At 37.7% G+C, this 24541-nt stretch overlaps 1 protein-coding gene across 3 annotated transcripts in view; it reads left to right on the top strand.

Annotated features, from left to right (window-relative positions):
• The window catches only part of AASS (aminoadipate-semialdehyde synthase), a 54790-nt gene that overhangs the window by 11856 nt on the left and 18393 nt on the right, over window positions 1–24541 (top strand). For all 3 annotated transcript variants that reach the window (XR_006889769.1, XM_046669689.1, XM_046669688.1), the window contains exons 3-15: window positions 1285–1461; window positions 4166–4250; window positions 7403–7470; window positions 7576–7722; window positions 8603–8681; window positions 8806–8933; window positions 10373–10521; window positions 12041–12163; window positions 12541–12652; window positions 17842–17901; window positions 18097–18164; window positions 21209–21327; window positions 21518–21644. Coding sequence is in view for 2 of the 3 variants with exons in the window: in XM_046669689.1 (XP_046525645.1) it covers window positions 1285–1461; window positions 4166–4250; window positions 7403–7470; window positions 7576–7722; window positions 8603–8681; window positions 8806–8933; window positions 10373–10521; window positions 12041–12163; window positions 12541–12652; window positions 17842–17901; window positions 18097–18164; window positions 21209–21327; window positions 21518–21644 (1442 nt within the window). In the remaining variant the exon portion in view is untranslated. The remainder of the gene's footprint in view (window positions 1–1284; window positions 1462–4165; window positions 4251–7402; window positions 7471–7575; window positions 7723–8602; window positions 8682–8805; window positions 8934–10372; window positions 10522–12040; window positions 12164–12540; window positions 12653–17841; window positions 17902–18096; window positions 18165–21208; window positions 21328–21517; window positions 21645–24541) is intronic.

Here is a 24541-nt window from a genome sequence, read left to right as displayed (position 1 = left end):
AGAGTGTATCCTGGAAATCACTCCATGTCAGTTCACAATGATCTGCTTCATTCCATTTAGTGGCCGTGTAGTAATTACTCCATGGTTTATTGTGGTTTATTTAACCAGTCTACTATAAATGGGCAAATAGACCGTTTTCAAAAAACCACCTGTGAACCTTGTGTTCATTCTTTTACTCTCTCTTCTGTCCACTATACTTTCCTTTGAAGTAGATTCCTAACTAGATTTATCTTCATTTAATTCAACTGCCACCTTTGATTCTCTTTTATTCTACCTGGATAATGCCATTCTTTGATTTAAAAATCTGAAATGACTGTTTACTGCCTCCATGTATTAGCTGTGCAGTCTCAGTTAACTGTGCAAGCCTCAGGTATCCCGTTGATAAAATGGTGATAAAAATAGCACATAGTAACTTATTTATAAATGTCGAGGATTATTATTTTTATCCAATGAAGTTCATATTACCTATGATAATGTTCAGTCTATTTTCCAGATTGATTTACCCATCGTACCCTAAACATCTTACTTTCCTGCCTCCATATTTGTATATATTCCTTCAGTACCTCTTACTGATATTGCCACCTTGTGTTTCCCTCTACATATCTCCACATTCTACCCAGCCTTTCAGATTAATTTAAATTTCCATATTTTCATTTCACCTGGCAATTATCCCACTATCCATTAAACTAATATATCACTTAGATTCTGCTGATCGTATGTTCTTTGAATTCAGCCTCATTTATTGTGTTCCTGATTTTGTTTTACTATATTTCATGAGCTCCTTTACAGGAAGGATCTTGTTTGTTTTTCTTTGTATCTTATCATCTCATCTTGAACACAGTCCATTGTACAGAGTAGGGCAATAATAAACACTAATTAAACCAAAAGAAAAAGAAAAATATTACAGACATCTCTTTCTTCTAAAAATATAGTGGCATGATGTCACTATTTAGTGTTTAATGTTTCAGTGCATTGTTGGTATAAAATATACATTTCACAAATATATTTAAATCATGTGTGCTAGTGGTTTTGGTCAAACTATAAACTGTTCTTAAATATGAGTATGTCTGAATTTTCTAATTTTTTTACTATACGTCAAACACGATAGATTTAGCTTTACCTAGAAAGTAAAAATATTAAAAATAGTTGTTCTATTATTTGTTCTGGTCCTTACAGAGTTTATTCTTTCAAAAGGTGGTGCCTTTAATTGCTACCCTTATTTATTAAAGAAAATAGAATGCAACAAATTAGTGGAATAACTTTTAACCGAATTTACATTCCCAGGATTATGTCAAAGCTGGTGGCATTCTTCAGGAGGATATTTCTGAGGCTTGTCTAATTTTGGGAGTGAAAAGACCCCCAGAGGAAAAATTAATGTCCAAGAAGACTTATGCTTTCTTCTCGCACACAATAAAGGCTCAGGAGGCCAATATGAGCTTATTGGATGAGATCCTAAAACAGGTAATTAGTGACCAATGGTCATAAATGTTAACAGAGAAACGTAATATTTTTTTACTTTTAACTGTCAAATGGAGTTTTAGTTCTCTTTCGGCACCTAAGAAATATACCATGTTATCCACTGGAATGAGAAAGGGGACCTGTGAGTTAGTGCTTGCATAGTTCTGCTGCTCTTAGGGCTCCTCTGGAGCAAGTTTGGAGTTTGTAATAAGAGGAACCAAACATATGTCATTCCTTTTGTATTCTGAAATGCAAACAATGATAGAAGTGTTTCCCACAAATGATTACCAATTTATAAGGCCTGTTGGTCAGATATTACCACGTAGAATTTTAGAGCTGAAAAGAACATCACAGATCATGTAATCCACCACCCTAATTTTTCTTTTAGAGCTCAGAGAAGTGAAGTGACTTCCCTGAGGTTGCACAGCTCTGTAGTGACAGACCTGGACTGAAGACTATTTTTACATTATTAGCATTCAAAAAGGGAAAAAGAATTTTTTGAGATGTAAATACTATGGGAAAACTATTAGCTGTTTAAAATACAGAGTATTCAGTCAACAAATATTTACCAAGTGCCTACAATGTGTCTGCCACTTTTACTGCAATGACAATAAAATATCCCTGTTTTCACAGAACTTACCTTCTGGTGGGAGGAGACAGATGATAAATAAATAAGACATCTCCCATGTTATTTGGTGATGTGTGTAATGGAGATAAATATGGTGAAGAAGGAGAAAAGGAGTGCTGCACACTGGGGAGGTGACAATGCTAGTTTAAATAGGATGATCGAGGGAGCCTCATTGTGAAGTTGGCATTCAGCAAAGATTTGAAGGACATGGAGGATCAAGTCATATCCATCTGGGAAGAGTCTTCCAAACAGAGAGAATAATAGTGAAAATGCCTGAGGGTCTTTTTGAGTGGAGGGTTAGAGTAGCTCATGTTCTAAAATGCTTGTTCTGCCTGCTGTGTGGATAATAGTGGGAGGTGGAAGAAGGGTAACAAAATTGATAAGATTGTTAATCTAGGCTAGTGTGGACTCTAGGCTACAAGTGATGGTGGCTTGCATGAGGGTGGTGGTAATGGAGGTTGCGATGCGTGGACAAAGCTTGGGTGTATTTTAAAGGTGTGATCCTACAGGATTCACTGATGAAATGAATGCGAAATCTGAGAGAAAGAGGAGTCAGAGATAATTTCAAGATTTTGACCTGAGCAACTTAAAGGAGTTGCCATAGATTAAGATGATGCTACCGCAAGAAGAGCAGGCTTGGATGGGAGGATCAAGAGTCGAGTTTAATTTGTCCATTAGACATTTAAAGGCAGATGCTGAGTGGACCATTGGATATGAATTTGTAGCTCAGGAGGGCAGTTCCTCCTGACACATTTTGTAGTTGTCAGAGACTTGATGGAATCTAAAGCCATGAGACTGGATGAGAGTAGGGAGTGGGTGTGGATAGAGAAGTCCGAGGTCCAAGACCTGGCGTAAGGATGCTAGAACATTGGAAACTCGACTAGAATCTGAGAATAGAGCACAGGAAAGGAGAGTTCACAAACGTAGAAGCAATGAAGGCAAATGTATTTTATATAGACATATAGAATCATGCCTACTAATTTCATGTATGCAAGAGCTGGGCTGTAGTTAATTTGCAGTATTTCTAAAGAACAAATTCAGAAAGTAATTAATAGAAATAATATTATAAGAAGAATGTTTTCACCTTAAGCAGATAAACTCCTTAAAAAGTACTTTAGAAACATTTTTTTATTATATGAACTTTTGTTCATTACAAGCAAATTAATAAAAACGGACCCAGCAGGGCTGCTTTTTGGCAGCATTTTGTAACCAATTACTTGGAGTTGCATGAATATTAAACATTATTAAATTCATGCACATGGTAGAAATCATATGATCTTTGAGGAAATAAAATGTTTAAAATATTCTGTAATGCCAATGTGTCAATACCTTTTAAGCATGAATTCATAAGACATTGCTGAGAGAGGGAAGATTTTCAAGAAAAGTGGAAGAATGTGGTTTTAGTGAAGGTGAGGAGGTGAAAAGGATGCATCATGTGCTACTTTTTAAATGAAGCTTACTTGTGAAAGGATGGAGAGAGAAAAAAAAGAGGAGAGAGAGAGTCAGAGAGGGAAAGAGATAGAGCGAGAGAGAGGGAGGGAAGGAGAGAAAGAGAATGAGATATAGGCTTGTGTATGGACTTGAGAGGGAGTGTTGCTATTATTTTTAAGGTAGAAGAGATCTGGGTGTATTTGGAATGGAGGGGAAGAAGCCATGGAAAAAGAGATGATGCAGGAAAGAGAAAAAGTTCAAGAAGAGTGGTCTCAGAGGACACGGAAAAGAGCTGGGCTCTAGCTCATAGGATTAGTCTCAGGAGGGACTTGTTTTCTTTGAGACTAAAAGAAAAGATGAGTGAGCTGTAGATATATTTGTAGATGGTGCTGGACTAAAAGTTAAAGAAAATCATGCCTTTATTGTTTTGTTGACTACCATCAAGGGGTGTTTAGCACCCTGCTAGGACCATTCTTTCACCTGTAATACAAACCTATCATTGGGTTGTGACCCAGCATTTTCTAAATATTTCATGGTGCACCTAATGGTAACTTATGTTAGCAAGTCAAGACTTGCTCATATATGTGCTTTCCTCACTGAAATTAATGTTGATGGGTCTGGTTGAGAAATTGTTTATCCTTTCTTCAGGAAATCCGACTTATTGATTATGAGAAAATGGTGGATCATAGAGGACTTCGGGTAGTGGCGTTTGGACAGTGGGCAGGTGTGGCAGGTAGGTATGCCTGGGCTTTGACATCACCCACTTTCTAAATTTGCCTGGGGAATCAATAGTTGTTTTTTTCGTTTTTCCTCTCTTTTCTGTTGCAATGGATTGGGAGTGTTCATTTCCACAAATAAAAATAAACATGGAGATGTGACTAAGGGTGATGAATATCAGAGGAATAGAATAAGAAGGTAAATCATTAAAATGTATTTATTACAAATATTAAAAATGAAAGAGAGCAGGGAGGAGGGTAACAACTATGGACAGGCTCTGGCTTCTTGGGTAGTTCTGTTTGGAAGACTAGAAGGAGAGGTCAGTTTGGCAGTGAGTCATTGGGGAGCAGGAGGGGGAAAAAGGCAGGAAAAAGGTACAGGACAGGAACCAACAGAGGAGCAGCGTAGAAAGAATAAGAGCTGGAGTTTAGGGGAAAGCGCCACTTGATTTTTCTCGCAATGTTACTTTGAACCTTCTGTAGTTGAGAAACACCACCATATGTTATAACTCTGTATTGGATTAGACCACTTGATGGTCTGTAATTGTCAGAACAAATAGAAAATTTGTAAGGATGTAGGGCACTAAAACATTAGCACTCACTGTGACACACCTGGCAGTTATTGAAAACTCCACTCAACAACTGCAGGATACACAGTCTTTTCAAGTCACGTGGAACATTCACCCAGATGCTCCATATTCTGGGTCACAGAACAACCTTTCTTTTTTTTTTAAAGCATCTTTTTTTGTTTTTGAAGATTGGCCCTGAGTCAACATCTGTTGCCAATCTTCCATTTTTCTTTTCTTCCGAAGCTCCCCAGTACACAGTTGTACATCCTAGTTGTAGGTTCTTCTAATTCTGCCATGTGGGATGCTGCCTTATCATGTTTTGATGAACGGTGCTATGTCCCCACCCAGGACCCCAACTGGTGAACCCTGGGCTGCTGAAGCGGAGCATGGAACTTAACCACTTGGCCACGGGGCTGGCCCCAGAACAATTCTTAATAAATTTAAAAGATTTGGAATCATAGAGTTTGTGCTCTGCGTGTAATAAAATTGACTTTAAAATTATAATAGAAAGATTTATAGAAAATTTCCAAATATTTGGAAGATAACGTAGTTTTGAATTACCCGTGAGTCAAGAAGAAATCACAGGAAAAATTAGAAAATATTTTTAATTGAATGAAAATTTAAAACACAGCACACCAAAATTTGTGGAATGCAAATAAAGTGGTGCTTAGAAGAAACTTGTAGCATTTAATGCTTTTATTAAAAAAGAAGTAAGTTCTCAAATTAGTGATCTAAACTTCCATCTTAAGAGGCTAGCAAATGAAGAAGAAATTAAGCTCAAAGCAAGCAAATAGAAGGAAGGAAATAAAAAAGATAAGAGAGAAAAATCAAATCAAAACAAGAAAAAAATAGAGAAAATCAATTAAATCAAAAGCTGATTCTTTTAAAAAATCAATTAAATTGATAAATCTCCGATTAGACGGATTAAAAAAAGAGAAGCCACTATTTACCAATATTAAGAATATGAGAGAGGGGTCATCACTATATGTCTTACAGACATTAAAAGGATAAGGGAATATTGTCAGTAGACCAATATATTTGACAATGCTGATGAAATAGACAAATCCTCGAAAGGCACAAATTACCAAAACCAACTCAAGAAGAAATAAGAAACGTGAATATCAATGTACAAAGTAAATTCCACTGATAATTTATCAAGGAGAATGAATTATTTTCTTGTAAAGACTTATTTATAGTAGCTTCATTCCTAATAGCCTGGGAACAATCCAAATGTCTATCAGCAGAGGAATGGATAAATAAATTCTGGCATATTCATAAAATGGAAAACTTCTCAACAATAAAAAGAAGCAAACTACTGATACTCACAAAGTATATATGAATCTCAAAAACATTATGCTGAGTGAAAGCAGACACACAAAAAAAGAGTATATACTTATAATTTCACTTATATGAAACTGTAGAAGAAATTAATCTATATAGACAGAAATAAGATTACTAGTTGTCTGGGGCCAAGGATTGGGAGGATCGACTAGGGTGGGGGGATTATTCTGTATCTTGATTATGTTGGTAGTAATATGGGTGTGTACATTTGTTAACAGTTATCAAACTATACACTTTAAATTGGAGCATTTTATTGTACATAAATTATTCTTTTAAAAGTTGACTTCAGAATAAAAAGCAAAGAAAATTTGATAGGGTTATGAAGAAGGAAAGTTCTGTTCTATAAAAAAGGAGAGGGGTGCTGAGGTCTTTGCTACAGGCATGCTGAGTTTTTGCTATTTGCAAGACATCCAGATTGAGAAATCTATAAGGTGGGGTTGGTTAGGTCTTGAAATAAAATATCTGTGTTAGAGATACAGACCTGGGGTCAGCAGCATACAGAAAGTACTTGAAATTTAGGACTGGATGACATTAGCTAAGGAAGAAAATGAAGAGATTGAAGAGAATAGGGCCTGGGAGAGAATTCTGAGGCTGATTAACATATGAGGAAAGGGCAGAAGACACTTATATAAAAGGAATGGGCATGGGAAGAAGCATGCACAGAAATATGGGATGAAAATTTTCAAGTCAGAGGTGCTGAGGGAAGAGAGTGTTCCAACAAAGAGGGGCTCTACATTGCCGAATGCCTCTGACAAGTAAGTCAAGATCTGAAAAGTGTCCACTGAGTTTAGCTATTTAGGTCACTAAAATTGCTGATGGGGGTCATAGGGTCAATGATGGCTTTGTTTTTGTTTGTTCATTTGTTTTTGGTATGGGAGGAATGGAAGTATGTTTAAATGTTGGTAAGGATGACCCAATAGAGAAGGATAGTGAAAGGAATAAAAGTGAAGTTTTTAGAGAGTCAAGAAGGAATGGGATCTGGAGCAAAGGTGGAGAGATTAACCTTAGAGAAGAAGAGAAACACTCTTTCCATTGTAGCAGGATTGAAAGTGGAGGGAATAGATGGGGATGCAGCTGGGTTGGTGTTTTTGATGGCAGGAAGCTGAAGGGATGCATAAGATGGCTACTGTGACCCCTTCCAATTCTGAGATGCTGTGGTCTGTGCCTCCTCAGAGCACCACAGGTTGGAGAATAGGCAGAGAGAACAGCTTCGACTCCTCGCAACTAATGGTCTTTCTATTGGTCTGATTCTGCAATAGGGATGATCAACATTTTACATGGAATGGGTTTAAGGCTCCTTGCTTTGGGACATCACACACCTTTTATGGTGAGATATTTATTTTGTTTACTTTTTTGAAAATACGTGTTACATTTCAAAAGTAGAAAAATGTCTCAGGTGGTAGACTCACTTGAATCATGTGCTTGCTTTCAGCACATTGGCATGGCTCATAACTACAGGAACAGCAGTCAGGCTGTACAAGCTGTCCGTGATGCTGGCTATGAAATTTCTCTGGGTTTGATGCCAAAGTCCATAGGGCCCTTAACATTTGTGTTCACTGGGACTGGTAATGTGTCGAAGGTAAATTCCACCTGTCTTCTTTCTGTAAAGCAGTCTGAAACTCTGAAACTAATGCAAAGGCTGGGGGCATTTGTGGGGCGTTCAGAGCCCTGCTTTTTCGTGAATGGGCATTCTATTTTTGAAACTTTTCTTACCTATCTACTTTGCCCATAGTAAAGAACAGTAATGGTCCAAACTTATTTTCTTTGCTTTTAGTTGATTCCAAGCTGTCAGAGGCTTTGAATGCTTTTTCTTTTCTTTTTTCTTTTTAGAGGGGTAACTCATTGTTAACGGTGTAAAGGTCTGTTCTTAGGGTGATCTGTTTTACCTACATCATTGAGATGTCCAAAAGTTTGAAAGTGACCCTAGAAGGTAACTTTTGCAAGACGACTTGGAGTTTTGCCAATAAAATGTTAGGAAGCTTAATTCAGGATTGGAATGTATGCTTTCTTCATTGTGGAGTGGTTTTGAGCACACATCTGTGATCCCCCAGAGAAACTTACAGTTGTAAAATATTTTAGAAATAAGACATCACTATTTGTTTTATACTGTGAGATGGGCATCTAATGTTTTACTTTCCCCACTTGAAATAACTTCTGAAATGGAGCAAAAAGCAAATAGGAATATTTTATTGTACTCTCCTTTCTAAACACTCTTGTTTTTACTCTAACTTAAGTAAAAAATGAAAGCCCCTCCCAGTGTGTGCCATTCAAACTGGAGTAAATCTGTTTTGCAGGCTGTGTGCAAGAAACTCGTCTGTACTTGCATGTTACGGTCCTGGTGGCAGGGCGGGACAAGCGGATCTACGTCATTGTGGGGAGAATGAATTGGAGTCTTTGCAGGAAAATGTGTTGGCTCTTCTTCTACTGACTTCTAGATGTTTACTCATGTATTGTTACAGGGAGCCCAAGATATCTTCAATGAACTACCCTGTGAGTATGTGGAACCACATGAATTAAAAGAAGTTTGCCAAACTGGAGGTAAGAGGGGGACGCTGACTATGTATCTTGTACTGTTTTAAACAGTTTCTGTGTTATAATATTGTACAGCTATAAATTTTTATCGTTTGTCGCCCACTTTACTCATTTCTCTCTCCTCTGCAAGACCTGAGAAAAGTGTATGGGACGGTGTTAAGCCGCCATCATCATCTTGTCAGGAAAACAGATGGTGTATATGATCCCGTAGAGTATGACAAGTATCCTGAGCGCTACATGAGCCGCTTTAGTACTGATGTGAGTATCGTATTCAGCTTCTGAGTGGGTTGCTCATGATACACTATAGCGAGACTATTTTCAAGGAGAGAAGTTACGAATGTGGATGTTGGTTTTCAGTTCCCCATACTGACTTGTTGTGAGCCCTCTGGGTATCATGAGTCAGCCTTAGGAGCTGTTGGCCTTCATCGATGTTTGGAGTGGCCTTTGCTTAGTGGTTTGGGTGGCTTCTGTGGATATGCCCTTTGCTTGCCTGTTTGTGTCTTTACTTCAGGTCTGCATGTGCCCAGTAGTTCTAAAACATTTCCCGTGGATTGCTGATTTCTGTATTTATCCTGGATTAGTTAGTACTGTTGGCAAAGCACAGTGTTTATGAGGTTTGCTCTCAACATAGGTTTCTTCCTTCTATGGCCACAAATTGCAATCACACCCTCAGCCAACTGTCTTGAAATGCGTGCCATTGATTACAGGGCCAGGGTGAAATAGTGTGGCTATATAAACACAAACCCATCCCCACTGGACAAAAAGTTACTTATAATTAAAATCCTTCTGATGTTGGCACACTGACCCCATCTTATAAGAAGAGTAATGTGTTTGTGTGTTCTGTAGTCTTTGGTCATGTAACAGTCCTCCTCAAAATAAGCCAATAAAACATAAACAAAACAAAAATGCATTCATTTATTTTGAAAATGAATGTTTTAAATAATTTTAAGTATGTTTGAACAACAAAGCATTTTTAGATTCTAGATTCTAGCATCTTTAGATTTTAGATTTAGTGTTATAGGATATAGAGCGTGTTATAGAGAAGGACTCTCACCTGTAGCTTGAGAATGCTTGAAAAATAAAAATTCTGAAACTAGTTTCAAGCTGCAAAATTTTGAATCTAGTAAATTTCCATCCTTTTTCTTTTCTCCAATCACAGAAGTGTTGGTGATTGGATGCATCCTAAAACTTATAGTGACCTAGTTACCATGTGTGCATGTATGTAGCACATTTACCCATGGACCTTACAGAGTTATCTGATTTAATAGTTACAGCATTCCTTTGAGAATTGGGGTACGTACTGTCCCCAGCTGACAGGTAAGGACAACAGAGCCCAGAGAAGCTGAGGTAGCATGACTTAGGTCACACTCCACTGGTGGTGGAGCTGGAAGTAGAGTGCTAGGCCACTTGATTCCTTTTTCTTTTCTTTTCCTTTTTCTAGGCTGTGCAATACATTATAGAACACACAATATATTTATGTTCATATATTTCTCTATCCTGGGGTAATTCTACACTGAAATCTAGGTGGGTATTTATTGTCTTTGCGTCAAAAGATGGCCACTGATCTGATAAATAACGAATTCAATTAGAAGGAACATTAAATGATTTCTCATGGACTTTGCTGGTAGCTGTCTTTCAGCACACTGCATTGAAATATGCTGTTTCCTATCTTGTTGAACTTGGAAGTTGCTTTACAGATCGCACCATATACAACTTGTTTAATTAATGGGATCTACTGGGAACAAAACACCCCTCGTCTCCTAACCCGCCAAGATGCTCAGAGTCTCCTGGCTCCAGGCAAATTCTCAGATGCTGGTGTTGAAGGCTGCCCTGCATTACCACATAGGTAGGGACTTTACTTCAGCAATGATGGTAGTTTTTAGCAGCAGGGCTCACTGTAAGGGTATCACACATGGGGAATCCACATATCACAGGACTTGCCTGTTAATGACCAGTTGTCTGCCTTATCTTATTTGACCTCTTGGCAGCATTTAACAGTTAACCTTCCCTCCTTCTTGAAACTCTTTCTTAGCTTCTGTGTCTCCACATGCAGCTCAAAAGTAGCTTCCCCAGTGAGGTCCTCTCTTGCTTCCCCATTCCCATCTCTCTCTAGTCTGTTACTCTGGTTCTTTTTCTGAAATCATGATCATTCATTTTCCTGTGTTTATGATTTTTCCCCTCCTCCTAGAACTTAATCATTTTTTTTAAAGATTGGCACCTGAGCTAACATCTGCTGCCAATCTCTTTTTTTTATTTTTCTTCTCCCCAAAACCCCCCAGAACATAGTTGTATATTCTAGTTGCAGGTCCTTCTAGTTGTGCTATGTGGGACGCCACCTCAGCATGACCTGATGAGTGGTGCTAGGTCCGCCCCCAGGATCTGAACCAGTGAAACCCTGGGCCAGTGAAGCTGAGCAGGCAAACTTAACCACTCAGCCACGGAGCCGGCCCTAGAACTTAATCTTAAGGAGAGGGATCCTATTTATCTTGGTCACAAGTAACCAGTACATTGCCTGACATATAATATACATTCAAATGATTATTAAATGTTCAATTAATTAATCAATAAATATTTGTGGAACATCGGTCTACCTGGCACTCTGCTAAGCTAAAGGATAGAGAAGAGTAAAAGATATGGTTGCTACCCTCAGGCACATAGCTGGCATGAAGTAAATGCTAAGGGAATGCTAGAAGCAATCAATATCACAAGACTTTAGAAGACAGCATGGGCTCAGCAAAGCCTTAAGAGGGAGGGGTGAGGAGAACGAGAATTTCACGTGGTAGGTTTGGTGCTTGATAAATATGGAGCCACCAAAACACAATTTAAGACAGTGAGCGGGACAGTCTAGCTCTGGTATAGTGTTTATATAGGCTCGTGGTAATTGGAGATGGGGCAGGAAAATTGTGGTCAATCTTTAAAGGATTTCAAATGCTGAGCTGAGACATTTGTTCATAATTCTAGAGATTTCCATATAATAACATGTAAAATTATGTTGTACTAACCAGGGTGGAGGGAGTTGGTTAAGTAGGTTAACTTTAGTCTGTTTTCAACAATTTCTCTAGGGAAGGGATTTCCCACTTTTATTTCTTTTCCTTCTCCTCTCGTCCCCCCTCCTCCACTTCCTCCTCCTTCTTCCTCTCCCTCCTCCTTGTGGAGACTGAAACTCACAGTGGAAGAGTCTGTGTATCCCAGAAGAATGCAGTGTCCTGAGCAGTGAGCTGTAGAAAAAAGAGCTAAGAGCCTAGGAAATAGTAGGCATCCACCTTGAAAATTTTTCTAAGCACCTTACATTTTTATTCATTTTTTTATCTTGTTGGAGACTTCAGAGTTCCATGCTGTCAGCTAAGTATTGATGTTATTTTCAGACTTGTGGCAATATGTGACATTTCAGCGGACACAGGAGGATCTATAGAGTTTATGACCGAGTGTACGACAATAGAGCATCCCTTTTGCATGTATGATGCGGACCAGCACATTATTCATGACAGGTGAGTTTGCTAAAGCTGTTAGATGCATAATAATACGTTCACTTACCTTTATATACTAGTGTTAAAATACTCAATATTTTACATCTTTATGAAGGCTAGGTAAATTTCTAGAGATATGCTTAAATGTATTAAAAAATTTGGTAGAAAAACCACATGCAAATTTGAACACTTAAATCCATATACACTATATTCAAATGGGAGGTGAGTTGCTGAAGAAGGAAAAAGTTTTGTTTGAAAAGTCCTGTTTATTTTCTTACATGCTTTGGTGCAAAATTATAGAAGGTTATGAAGCAAATATAATGGAGTAGACATCTGGAAAAGTTAGAGCTTACAAATAGCATTTTGTACATCTGAATAAAGCATGTTGCTTCTCCTAGTGTTGAAGGCTCTGGAATTCTGATGTGTTCCATTGACAATTTGCCGGCAGAGCTTCCAATTGAAGCCACAGAGTACTTTGGAGACATGCTTTACCCTTATGTTGAAGAAATGGTAAGCAGACCGGTGGCATCTACAACAACTCTGGGGCTTTAAATAGAACTACGGAGTCATCTTATGAATGTTCTGGTCTTCTGTATCTAAGAAATCTGTTGTAAAAGGAAATGCCAACCCTTCCCCGAAGTACTTACTGACACCCTTATTTTGCATATTCTGCTTACTTGTCTCATGGGAAGTATGGTTATATAACTGCCTTCATGCTTAACTACAATTACATTTGTCTCTCATTATGCATATTTTGCATACATAAGAATGCGTAAGAGTGTTCATGACATGTGAGATAAGACTTGCTTTATATTCAATTCTTTCTGCTGGCTAAGTCAGTTCATATTGAAGCATTCTTACTGTGCTGTGATTAACAGATTTGAAAAATCAGAAATATGGAAAATTTCATTGGATTTTAATCACTAATGCTTAGTTGAGTGACAGCTTTGCCAAGGTCATGTATTTTTTGTTGTGATCAGTGATTGACTACTAAAATACTACTGTGTTATCTAAATTCCATTTTCTTTGCCAAAGATAAGCTTTCTAATTTTAGTATTTATCTTATGTTCATGCCCATCCTGCTTTATTTCTGTTGGTAATGATGTCTACCTCTGACAATGATTCCAAAGCTATGAATAGTAGCTCTTGTCCTTTTCATCCTACTTTCATTCAGGAGCTCTCACACTAAAATGAAACAGTAGTTAGTGGGGCATGAATAAGTGAAACTTCCAGGCTGTGATCTTCCTTTCTTTCCTGTGTGGTTTCATTTTGACCTTTTACTTTTCCTCCTGGAATATGTCCACAGGAAGACATAATAGGCTTTGGAAAATGCAGGCAGCTAGCATTATCATGGTTGGACACGATGTTATATTGCACCTACCATGTGCCAGACTATATTCAACTTACTCTATATTTAATTTTTAAATGCTCATGAGAACCCTATCAGGTCGGTGCCATTATTAACCTCCTTACTGATTTGGAAACTAAGACAAAGAGAAGTTAAGGCTGAGAAGGTTGCTTATTCAGTGTTGGATCTGTAGTGGGTCTGGAATTGGTGCTGAGGGATTAAAGTAACGTGAGAAGGACAGTACAAATGCCAGGTGTCACTGGAGACATCGACCTGCATTCTGGCCTTGAGCGGGGCACTCCTTCCTTTCTGAGCCTCAGATGTTTCTCCTGTAAAATCAGGCTGTTTTAATGTATAATCTTATTGGTCCCTCCAGTTCTAACATTCTGTAATTGTAAATGTCGAAGTGGCTGAAAGGCATGTATATATAAAAGAAGTAGTAATAAATTTACCTGGATGTTTACCGTTTGTTTTTTTTTTTAAAGATTGGCACCTGGGCTAACAACTGTTGCCAATCTTCCTCTTTTTTTTTTTCCCCAAAGATTGGCACCTGGGCTAAGAACTCTTGCCAATCTTTTTTTTTTTCTGCTTTATCTCCCCAAACCCCCCCTGTACACAGTTGTATATCTTAGTTGCATGTCCTTCTGGTTGTGGGATGTGGGACGCCGCCTCAACGTGGCCTGATAAGCGGTGCCATGTTCGCGGCCAGGATCCGAACCCTGGGCCGCCGCAGCGGAGCACGTGAACTTAACCACTCGGCCAGGGAGCCGGCCCCTGTTTACCGTTTTTGATGATGTTCATTCATTTCCCTCTGGCATCATTTCCCTGCAGACTGAATAAATTCCTTCAGCCCTTTAAGGGAATTTTTTATTTCAGATATTGTCTTTTCAATTCTAAAATTTCTATTGGGTTCTTTTTTTTTTCCTCTTTATCTGCTGGGAATTTCTATCTTTTCATTTATCATGAGTGCACTTTTTCTTTATCACATGGCGCATAGTTATAAAAACCACTTTACAGTCTTTGCCTCATATTTCTGAAATTCTGGGTCAGCTTAGGGTTGAACATTATTGATTGTCTTTTCCCTTAAGAATGGATCAGTTCATAGTTTTCTTAGGTTGAATAATTTTGGATTGTTTCCTGGATGATATGAATACAGTAGTTATGCTGTGGAGATTCTGGAATGTTACATTTCTCTGAAAAGTGTTGGTTTTTTTGTTTTAGTAGACAATTAGCTTGGCTAGACTTAAGCTGAAAACACTATCTCCCCTGAGGTGGGAGGGTAGCTCTAGTAAAAGTTCAGCTCTTTCACCTGTACCTGGGCTGCAACAGTCTGACCTGCACGTGCTCAGTTGGGGGGTCATCCAGAGACTTGGAACAGAGTTTACATGGAACTTCACTTTTTCTGAATCTATCCTTTCTGGCATTTCCCCCTCACACTCTTGACGCTGTGGTTGCTCTGAGTTCCACTTATGTTTCCTTAGATGAGAAAGTCAGTGAACCTACTGCATGTTTTCACCTCCTTGAACCACATGGCCCGTCCTCAGGGCAATGCCAAAGGAGCAGGAAACTCAACTACTGCTCTGGTTATTTCCTCCAAGTTTTGACAGAGGTGGTATTGCTTAGATTCTGATGACTAAGCCAACTTCTCTAAACTGCTCACACCTCCTTCCTTTTTTACATGACTATAGTCCTTCAAACTTTATGGTGGGATTGTTTTGGGGGCATCTATCTCAGCATTAGTTTTAAGCACTGGACATTTGTGAAAATTGATGACTGTCTCTATTTCATAGTCTTGATATATGTGTATCTGCTTACCCTCCAAAGTTCAGTATATTGTCTATGTTCTCTTCTGCTAACTGTGTGGGAAGTGTATTTAGAGTATATGCATGGTCCTTTTCCCCCAGATTCCCCTTATTGACTTAAGGGCCATACAGACCCTGTGTAGCTTGCAGGGCACAGGCTATCATTTTGAACCAATATAGAAGTTTTGTTTCATTTGAATTCAGGAGATATTTACTGAGTGTCTGTTGGAATAAGACACAGCTATGGATGAAGAGAATTAAAACACAGCTTCTACCTACAGAAGCATGAGGGCCAGAAAGGGGATGATACGAGTGCAACCCTGCCATAAAGTGCAATGTGACAGCTGTTGGAAAGATGTGAATGTAGTTGTGGAGGGAGAGGTCGTGTTCTGTTGGGTAAAATCAGGAAAGGTTTTATAAAAGAGGTGGCATTTGAGCTGGCTCTTGACAGATGTATAGGATTCGTTCCTTTGCATGGGAGTGGGAGGCATACGATGTGATGGAGACAGGAGAGGAAAGGTGGGAGTTAACCTGACGTTGGGTTTCTGTGAGTTGTCAAGTCTGGTGGAGTAAAGGTAACTATGTTGGTTCCATATTGGGAAGGGTCTTAACAGTAGAATAAATAGCTTGAAATTAGTCTAGGAAAGAGTAATGAGCTCTCAATGTGTTATATGTGAAAGTGACAAGACATACCATGTGCTTCAGGACCCTTGTGCTTCTAGTGTTGTAATGGTTGAATTCTAGCAAGGGAGACAGGTAAATGCAGTAATTGAGCAGCTTTTCGTTTCTTTTTTGTTTGCCTTTCTTTAGGTGGACTCATGACAATTATTCAGTTTTCTTAGGAAAAAGATCCATTTAATTTTAAGTAATTATTTCCTGTATCCACTAATATATTTATTAAATATTAACCATTTTATAATGTAGCAGGCATATGGTGAGATGCCAAGTGCAGTTCCTACTTTCAAGGTGTGCTTGGGGGCACCTTTTGGTAAAGGCTCCACAGAGGAGGCAATTCTTCAGCTGCATCTTGGAGGACAAAAAGAGAGGTCCAGGTAGAGGAATAGCACGTGAGGCATCTACATGGGGTAGCACAGAGGCATGGGAAAGCATGCTGCAACTAAGCAGCTCTGAGCTGTTTCTAGGACTCAAGTGTTGGGTATGAGGCAAAAGGGCAAGCCAAGGTTGCAGAGGCAGAACCAGACTGTAGAGGGCCTTGTAGGTCACATAGGGAGCTAGAGGTTTTATCATAAAGGCCATGGAAAGCTACTGCATTATTTTAAATAGGCACGGGAGAAATAGTCAGATTTGTGTTTTAGATTGGAGATAAATGGAAGGAAGAAAGGTGGGAGGTAGTTCCCATGGTTCTTGTAAGGCCTAAATAAAGCTGTAGAATTGACATAAAGAGCAGAGAGAGTGAAAAGACACACAAGAGTTTGGTGGTTTAATCATATGCCGAGTGAAATTCGATCCTCATTTTATTGTCTACTCGTGGCTCCTGGCCTATAGGGTGGTGGGGAGGTGGAGAAGTTTGATTGAGAAGGGGATACTCCAAAGGTGCCTGGGAAAAAGAAGCAGTGGGAGGACCCTTGGTGTGTCAGTTCCATGGGGTCCCCAAAGTATACCCTGTTTTATAGGTATACTTACCTGAATAGATATCTGGGAATACATAGTCTAGATGGCTTGTGTTTTAGATACACAAAACTAGTTTTATATTTATTTTAACAAGTAAATAAATACTATCCTGCCAGCATCTGCTAGGTACATTTTGCTCTTTCTTAGTTGGGTGAGTGTCCTGGACCTTAGCCTATGATTGGGGAGGAAGGATTGTCTCCCTAAGGGCTTGACCAACAGAAGCAACCATGCTGACTCATGACCTTTATCCCTTGGCAGTCTATTCAAGAGTTGGATACCTTGGAAGAAAAGAGGAGGACTAGAAGGATGTTAATATGGGAGATGTGGCTTTTGTGGTTGACATCTGACATTCTTGCGAGATAATGGGAAGAGTGTGGATGACTTCTTGAGGTCTACTTGCTCAAGTCATTTTCCTTGCGGACTTTGAAATGCTAATGTGCCTATATGTAGAACTAATATTCATCTGAGGAGACTCCCTATTGCAGGGTTGGTGGCCCTGCTGTCTGGAAGACTCATTCTCGACTTCTAATAGAGCAACCTGAACTTTGCAGTGAGATAGAGACCCTCTGAGGGAGGAGCGACTGTAAAGCTTGTGATATTTGCCAGCATGCTCAGTATGACACATCTCGCTGGTGGGCAAGGATAAGCTGTTTTGTGTTTCCAGCAAGCAAAGGTGATTGTAATCACATTCTAGTTTTAAAACTGGAAGTTGTGCTAAAATGACCTGCTCTTTGGGGCAGAATTCACTGCTTGTGGAAGACTGACTTCTCTTACCGATTATTTCTATTCAGTGATCTTCAGATAATTGTAGTCTAAATTCTTTTTTTCTTTTGACTAATATTTTAATATGGATACGAACATGAAGAAGCCTTCTTTGCAATGTCATTGATCTCTTACCAATCTTATTTTCGTTTCAGATATTGTCAGACGCAACACAACCTCTTGAAAGTCAGAATTTTTCTCCTGTGGTGCGAGATGTAAGTTATGAAAAGAATTTCTTTCCATGAGTGTATTTTTTCCACCATCATCCTCTCTCTCCTCTTTCTCTTCCTCTTTGTCTCTCTCTGTCCTTCTCTCTCTGTCACTCTGTCTCTTCTCTATCAGTCACAAGCCTATGTTTTTGGGACTAAAATGTGGATACTAAAGAGATGTCTTGTGTCATATACATTTAGGCAGTGATTACATCCAATGGTACATTGCCTGATAAGTATAAATATATCCAGAAACTCCGAGAGAGCAGGTAAGCATTGTTCAAATCCTCTTGTTTTATGCAATTATTCTTATCTTGGATCTCATGAGTATTTTTTAACGCTTCCGTGTGAATTTGTGATGCTAGGTTTATTCAATATGTAAATTTTGAAAATGTCTGTAAATATAGGAAATTCAAACTAAGTGACTGGCTGAAACCAGTGTGAATTCTTCTTCCCTGAATGATATTGTAGCATCCTTTTGTCCTTTGGGGAAACCCTTGTTCTTCCTCTAGCATTTTGCATACTGTCGTGCCTCAGTTATTTTCTCAAAGGAAAATGAGCACATGAACCCTTTCTGTGGTGCTTTCAGTCTGGTTTTTCTTGGACTCTCTTTTGTTTAATATAATGTTTAGGGAAATGGGCTCTTGGTTAGAAATTAAGAAAAGAAATGAGGAAAGAAAATGGTAGAGGTCAGTTTTCCCTGGAGAGTCTTACGAGGAGGAAGGTGCCAAAAAGTAATGTGGCAAAACTACTCCGGAGAATAGTTTTCTTAGAAAGGAACTTAGCTAAGGCCTTTGTTTCCTTTGTTGATTTTACTACTCAAAGTTTGAAAACATTGACATCTCTTTGGAATGTTCTGGTCCCCTTCAGCTGATTGTACTGGATCTGTGTTTATATCTCCTCCAGTGGTCTCTGCACATTTGACAAAATAACTCAGGCATGGAATTCTCTGGAGAAACCAGAGTGAGAAAATTAAAAACAAACCAAAAAACTGCCTTATCCTTTTTTCTCAGTTTTTCTGCCTACAAGAAGTAAATACGCGATCTGGTCAGATCAAGTATACTGTTATGCTTTTTGCATATGTGTTAGTTTGCTTATATTTACTTTTTATGTGTCAATGAACTAATGAAATATTCTGGCATAAGATAATACCATGAGTGTATAATTTGTTTTTTGAAAAAGCAGCTAGCTCTATAAACCCATCGGAGAGTTACTTATAGAGGAAACTTCATGTGTGTTTATTTTTCATAGATTTCTTTCTTTTTCCTTTAATTTTTAATTTTAAAAAATTTTTTGAGGAAGATTAGCTCTGAACTAACATCTGCTGCCAATCCTCCTCTTTTTTGCTGAGGAAGACTAGCCCTGAGCTAACATCCATGCCCATCTTCCTCTATCTTATACGTGGGACGCCTACCACAGCATGGCTTGATAAGAGTGCGTAGGTCTGCGCCCAGGATCTGAACCAACGAACCCTGGGCTGCCAAAGCAGAACATGTGAACTTAACCACTGTGCCACCAGGCTGGCCCCCTCTCTGTGTCTTTTGATTTTCATCATCTGATGATCTCTTATAAACTAATCCTAATGATGTGTCTAATGTGGCCAGTCACGATGATATCTCCCCCTTATACATCATATTTCATGTAGCAGCAGGTCTACTTGGCTCCAATTGCCAGGACTTTCTGCCCTTCGTCCCGGGTGGAATCTTGTGCCAAGAGACTGACAGTGAAGACTGCATTTTGAAAGGCAATTTAATCTATCTTGAACCCTGCCTTATTCTTATGTTCTCTTCATCACTTAACACAGTGATTATTAACCTGGAGCCTGGAGTGTGGAGTTTGGGGCTGCTGATGAGATGGACAGCATTAGAATCTATGAACAAGTTTTCAAAAGTATATTGTGAACATTTTATATTTGGACATCAAAATAATGTTTTTTAATTACACATACTACAAAAAGTGTTGTTAGAAAGGACATACAATAACCAAATAATAATGGTTCTTTCTGGGAGGTGAAATGGGATGGGGATGGTAGTTAAAGGAGACCTCACTTCATCAGTAATATGAATGTGTTGGGGGTGAAGAGAGGCAGGGACATTTTATATTTGTGTTTATTTATTTATTATTACAACTTTTTTTATTGAGCTATAATTGACATATAGCATTATATTAGTTTCAGATGTACAACATAATGATTTGATGTTTGTATATATTGTGAAATGATCACCACAATAAGACTAGTTAACATCTGTCACCATACATAGTTAGAGTTTTTTTTTCTTGTGATGAGTACTTTTAAGATTTACTCTGTTAGAAACTTGCAAATATGCAATACAATATTATTAACTATAGTTACCATGCTGTATATTACATTCCCATGACTTACTTATTATAACTACAAGTTTGTACCATTTTGCCCATCCCCACCCCCCTATATTTATTTCTATTTACTTATAATTAATGAAAAAGGTAAAACTTGAGAGACATCCTGGCCTAAAAGATTCCAACAACAGAGCCTGCTGCATAAGCCCCTGGCACCAGACCATTTCCATGGTTTTCCATTGATATTTGAGAATTTGATTTGAAAGTTTTAACGAGTATCTTCCATATTTAAGACGAAATGTTCTGAGCGTTAATGGGTTTACAAAGGTGGATAAGACTTAATCACTGTTTTGGAAGTCATAGTTTGTAGGAAAGACAACGAGTTGTCTGTCAGGGGGTACAGATTCCAACAGAATAAACTGTTTAAGAATTAAAATCCTGCCTAGTAACTTGTCTTAGATTTCTATGTTTAACCCATGGCATTTGTCATTTCAAAATTATGGTTTTAACTGTTTTCAAGTGGCCCTAAAGATAAATGACAAAATAATGTCTAATATGGATAAAAATAATCTCCTCCTCAAGTTATTGTCTTCTCAGATTGTTGTGAGGAGTAAATAAGGTTTTTTGATGTAAAGCCTCTAGCGTGGTTTTGAATCACGTCCCCTGGAGGGATAAAGTGTGCGACCAAGCTGCTCGATCGTGAGTAAGCCAGGCAGTGGTCGAGCATCTGCACCTCACTGGTGGTATCAGAAATTCAGGACAGTCTATGGATGCACACCTCAGCAATGTCACGGTCTGTTGTTCATCATACAAAATCCAAAATAGTTAATGAAAAATGTTGGTATAGGGAGCTCCTGTTGAGGTTCTTATTGGAAGAAATGTGGGAAAAATTATTGCCTCATAGTCTAAGTTTTAATCTGGTTTGGGGATAAGATTTTGTTATTCAAAATTTTTTTGTTAAATTTTTCTCCCCCTCCCCCCTTTTTATTTATAGGGAGCGTGCTCAGACACTCTCAGGCACCAAGAAAAAGGTCTTGGTTCTTGGAACTGGTTACATATCTGAGCCTGTACTGGAATACCTGTCAAGAGATGACAACATAGAAATAACAGTAGGTAAGCAAAGCCTAATTTTTAAAGAAGAAGAAGAAGGAAAATTGATTTTAAAGCATGTTTACTCTGTGAATTTTATATGACTATTTTGTTTTTAAACTTTGAAAAATTATCTTTAGAGATATTAAAATGTGTTTTACTCCCTGACTAGTGAAGGAAATCTAAAAATTAGACTTTTTTATTCTTGAAATAGGCTCTGACATGAAGAATCAAATTGAACAGTTAGGAAAGAAATATAATATTAATCCTGTTAGCGTGGACATTGGTAAACAAGAAGAGAAGTTGGGCTCCTTGGTGGCAACACAGGATCTTGTCATCAGGTTAGTATCTAGTGAGAAATGACTGCCATATGCTTAGTTCTTATTGTTGCTATTTCTCTTTCTGTGTTTCCTCTTTCTCCTCTTCTTTTCTCGTCTCTTTTCTCTTTAAGTACACTTTTTAATTGAAGTGTGCATCCAGAAAAGTACATAAATCGTAAACGTATAGCTCAATGAATTTTCACAAAGTGAACACACCATATAACCATCATCCACGTCCAGAAACAATATAATAGTACCCCTGAAGCCCTTCCATTTCTAGTCCTATTCCACAAGAGTGGGCACTATCCTGGCGTCTAACAAATAAATTAGTTTTTGCTTGTTTGCAACTGTGTACAATTGGAATCATTCAGTATGTTCTCATTTGTGGCTGTCTTCCTTCATTCACTATTGTGATTATGAGAGCTGCTTGTGTTGTTTTCTATAATTGCAGTTTATTCATTCTCACTGATGTGTAATATTCCATCGTGTGAATATCTCATTATTATCCATTTGACGGTTTTGGATGTTTAGGTTGTTTCTGAAATTTGGCTATTATGAATTGTGCTGCTGTGAACATGTTAGTATTTGTCTTTTGGTTACCATATATACACATTTCTGTTGGTTATCCACCTAGAAGTGGAATTGCTAGATCGTGAGGTATTCATGTTTCATACATTTTGGTGGCTATTTTATCCTTTAGACTTATGCAGCTTAAATGAAAATGTAGCTTCTCTAGCTTTATGACCATCTTAAGTCTTATCATAGGAACAGATCTTGAAATACAGTGTTTATTACTATAATAAAAATGCATATCTAACTTCTAGATATAGAGCTCCATGAGGTTCACTCTATAATTGAACTTGGTTTTGAAAATACCAAAATGTTAAGAATAGCTATTTATTCTCAGAATATAATTTTTCCAAGATAGAAGGAAGAAAGTTACCTGCTCATTCAGAGTTAGGTCACTTTCATAGTTAGATCAGATTCAAGTGATATCTTTGGAGGAAGTTCTGTGATGTCCTTCTTTAAAAAAACAGCCTTGGAAAACAGCTACAATGAAAGGTAATTCTAAGTGAGAACTTTTGTGCTCTCTCTTGATATATTTAAATGTGAGCTCACTTTGGGCACTTAAAATGTTATTCAATTTATACAAATTTAATGTATATTAATTTTTATTCAGCAAAAATTTACTAATGACCAGTAGACCTTGTCTGTCAGTGATATGATTATGAAAATAAGTCCTGATACAAAATTTAATGTTCTAGCCTTCTGAGTAAAACAAAGAGAATTTATTTTGCCACACATGGGTACCTAAGTATAACATTGTTTCTTGATTAAAAAAAAAAGAAAAAATAACATTATGAGACATATTTGGAACTAAATCTGAATTATGATATGACAAGATAATGGGCAAAGTAAACATCTATTAGTATGTTCAAATTTTAAAATTTAGCAAACTGATGGCCGTCAATAAGATTTAACAATAGAAAAATCTGTTCTGTATTTAATTTTCCTCAGTTAGTTGAGTTTTGTTGCTGAGTAGTGGGTATGCTGTTAAAGATTGTTAGCCTGTACTATTTCTTAAGTAATTTTTTATTTTTTAAGTTAGAGAAAGAATGTTTTGATGTAATCACAGTGATACGGACTAGCAAAATAAAATGAGTAAAAAATACGTTTCACAAAATATTTTATAATGATCTGTGAAACCCTTATGATTTTTATTTTTCAATTTTAGTTTTTAATGATTTAATGCAAAGTAGTAATCAAATTTGATAAGTTACTTTTAAAATTCCATTTGTATTTTGTCTATGTTTTCACAAGTGGCATTTCCAATTATTTGGATTAATTGGGTTGGAGTCCGCTCAAATAATTCGAGTTATGTCCCCTTGAGTAGTTACTGTATCACATATACAGTGAATTGTGAACTCTAATCTCTTTCTAAACAAGGCACCATCAAAGTACTACCCTTCTAGTTCTCAACATGTTATTAGGTTAGTGCAGATAATGCTAAAGTTTAAAAATATTAGGTCTTGGTGAAATTTTATCAGGCAAGGTTTCAATGTTGGAAATGTGACAAAAGATCCTCACTTACCCTTTAAGATAATGTCATTATATATTCTCTAGTAACACTTTTCCAACAAAGAGTTTTGAAAGCATTTTGTTCGTTGGCTGTTAAAGGGCTACCATATTTAGTAATAATTCTTTTTTATTAAAAAAAAAAACAACAACAAAAAAGAGGCCAGCCTGGTGGCATAGTGGTTAAGTTTGTGTGCTCCACTTCAGCGCCGTGGGGTTTGAAGGTTCAGATCCTGGGTGTGGACCTAGCACCGCTCATCAGGCCATGCTGTGGCAGCATCCCACATAAAATAGAAGAAAGTTGGCACAGATGTTAGCTCAGCAATGATCTTCTTCAAGCAAAAAGGGGAAGATTGGTAACAGATGTTAGCTCAGGGCCAATCTTCCTCACACACACACACACAAAACCCAAAAACCAAAAATCAATGGCTTTCATATTGATACTGACAAAATGTGTACATAATTTTATTCCACATGATAACAATTCTGAGTAGTAATAGTCCATTCTATTGACCTGAGGAGGATTAAGTGCCTGAGAGGTGGTTTTATTGTTTTGTTTTATGTGAAATAGAGAAAATATGAAGTACACAGGATGAATTTGACAAGTATGGTGATATAGTATGATAATGTTTATAAGTTTGTATTTATATTTTCATTGGTACTTTGTAGATTGCTTTACCAAATAGGCAATATGCTTGTAGAACTTAAATATTGTTATGCAATTGACAGGGTGTTTTGTTATTTCTTGGATAGAATATAATTATGCTCATTTATATCAGCATTTATGGAAATTCATGTTTTGTGATTGTAGTCTCAGCACCAAATTAAGACACCAAGCCAAA

The sequence above is a fragment of the Equus quagga genome, chromosome 8 (genome assembly GCF_021613505.1).
Source record: "Equus quagga isolate Etosha38 chromosome 8, UCLA_HA_Equagga_1.0, whole genome shotgun sequence".
Taxonomy (NCBI): Eukaryota; Metazoa; Chordata; class Mammalia; order Perissodactyla; family Equidae; genus Equus; species Equus quagga.
The sequence above is the reverse complement of the archived record's forward strand: the minus strand, read 5'-3'. Positions and strand labels throughout refer to the sequence as shown.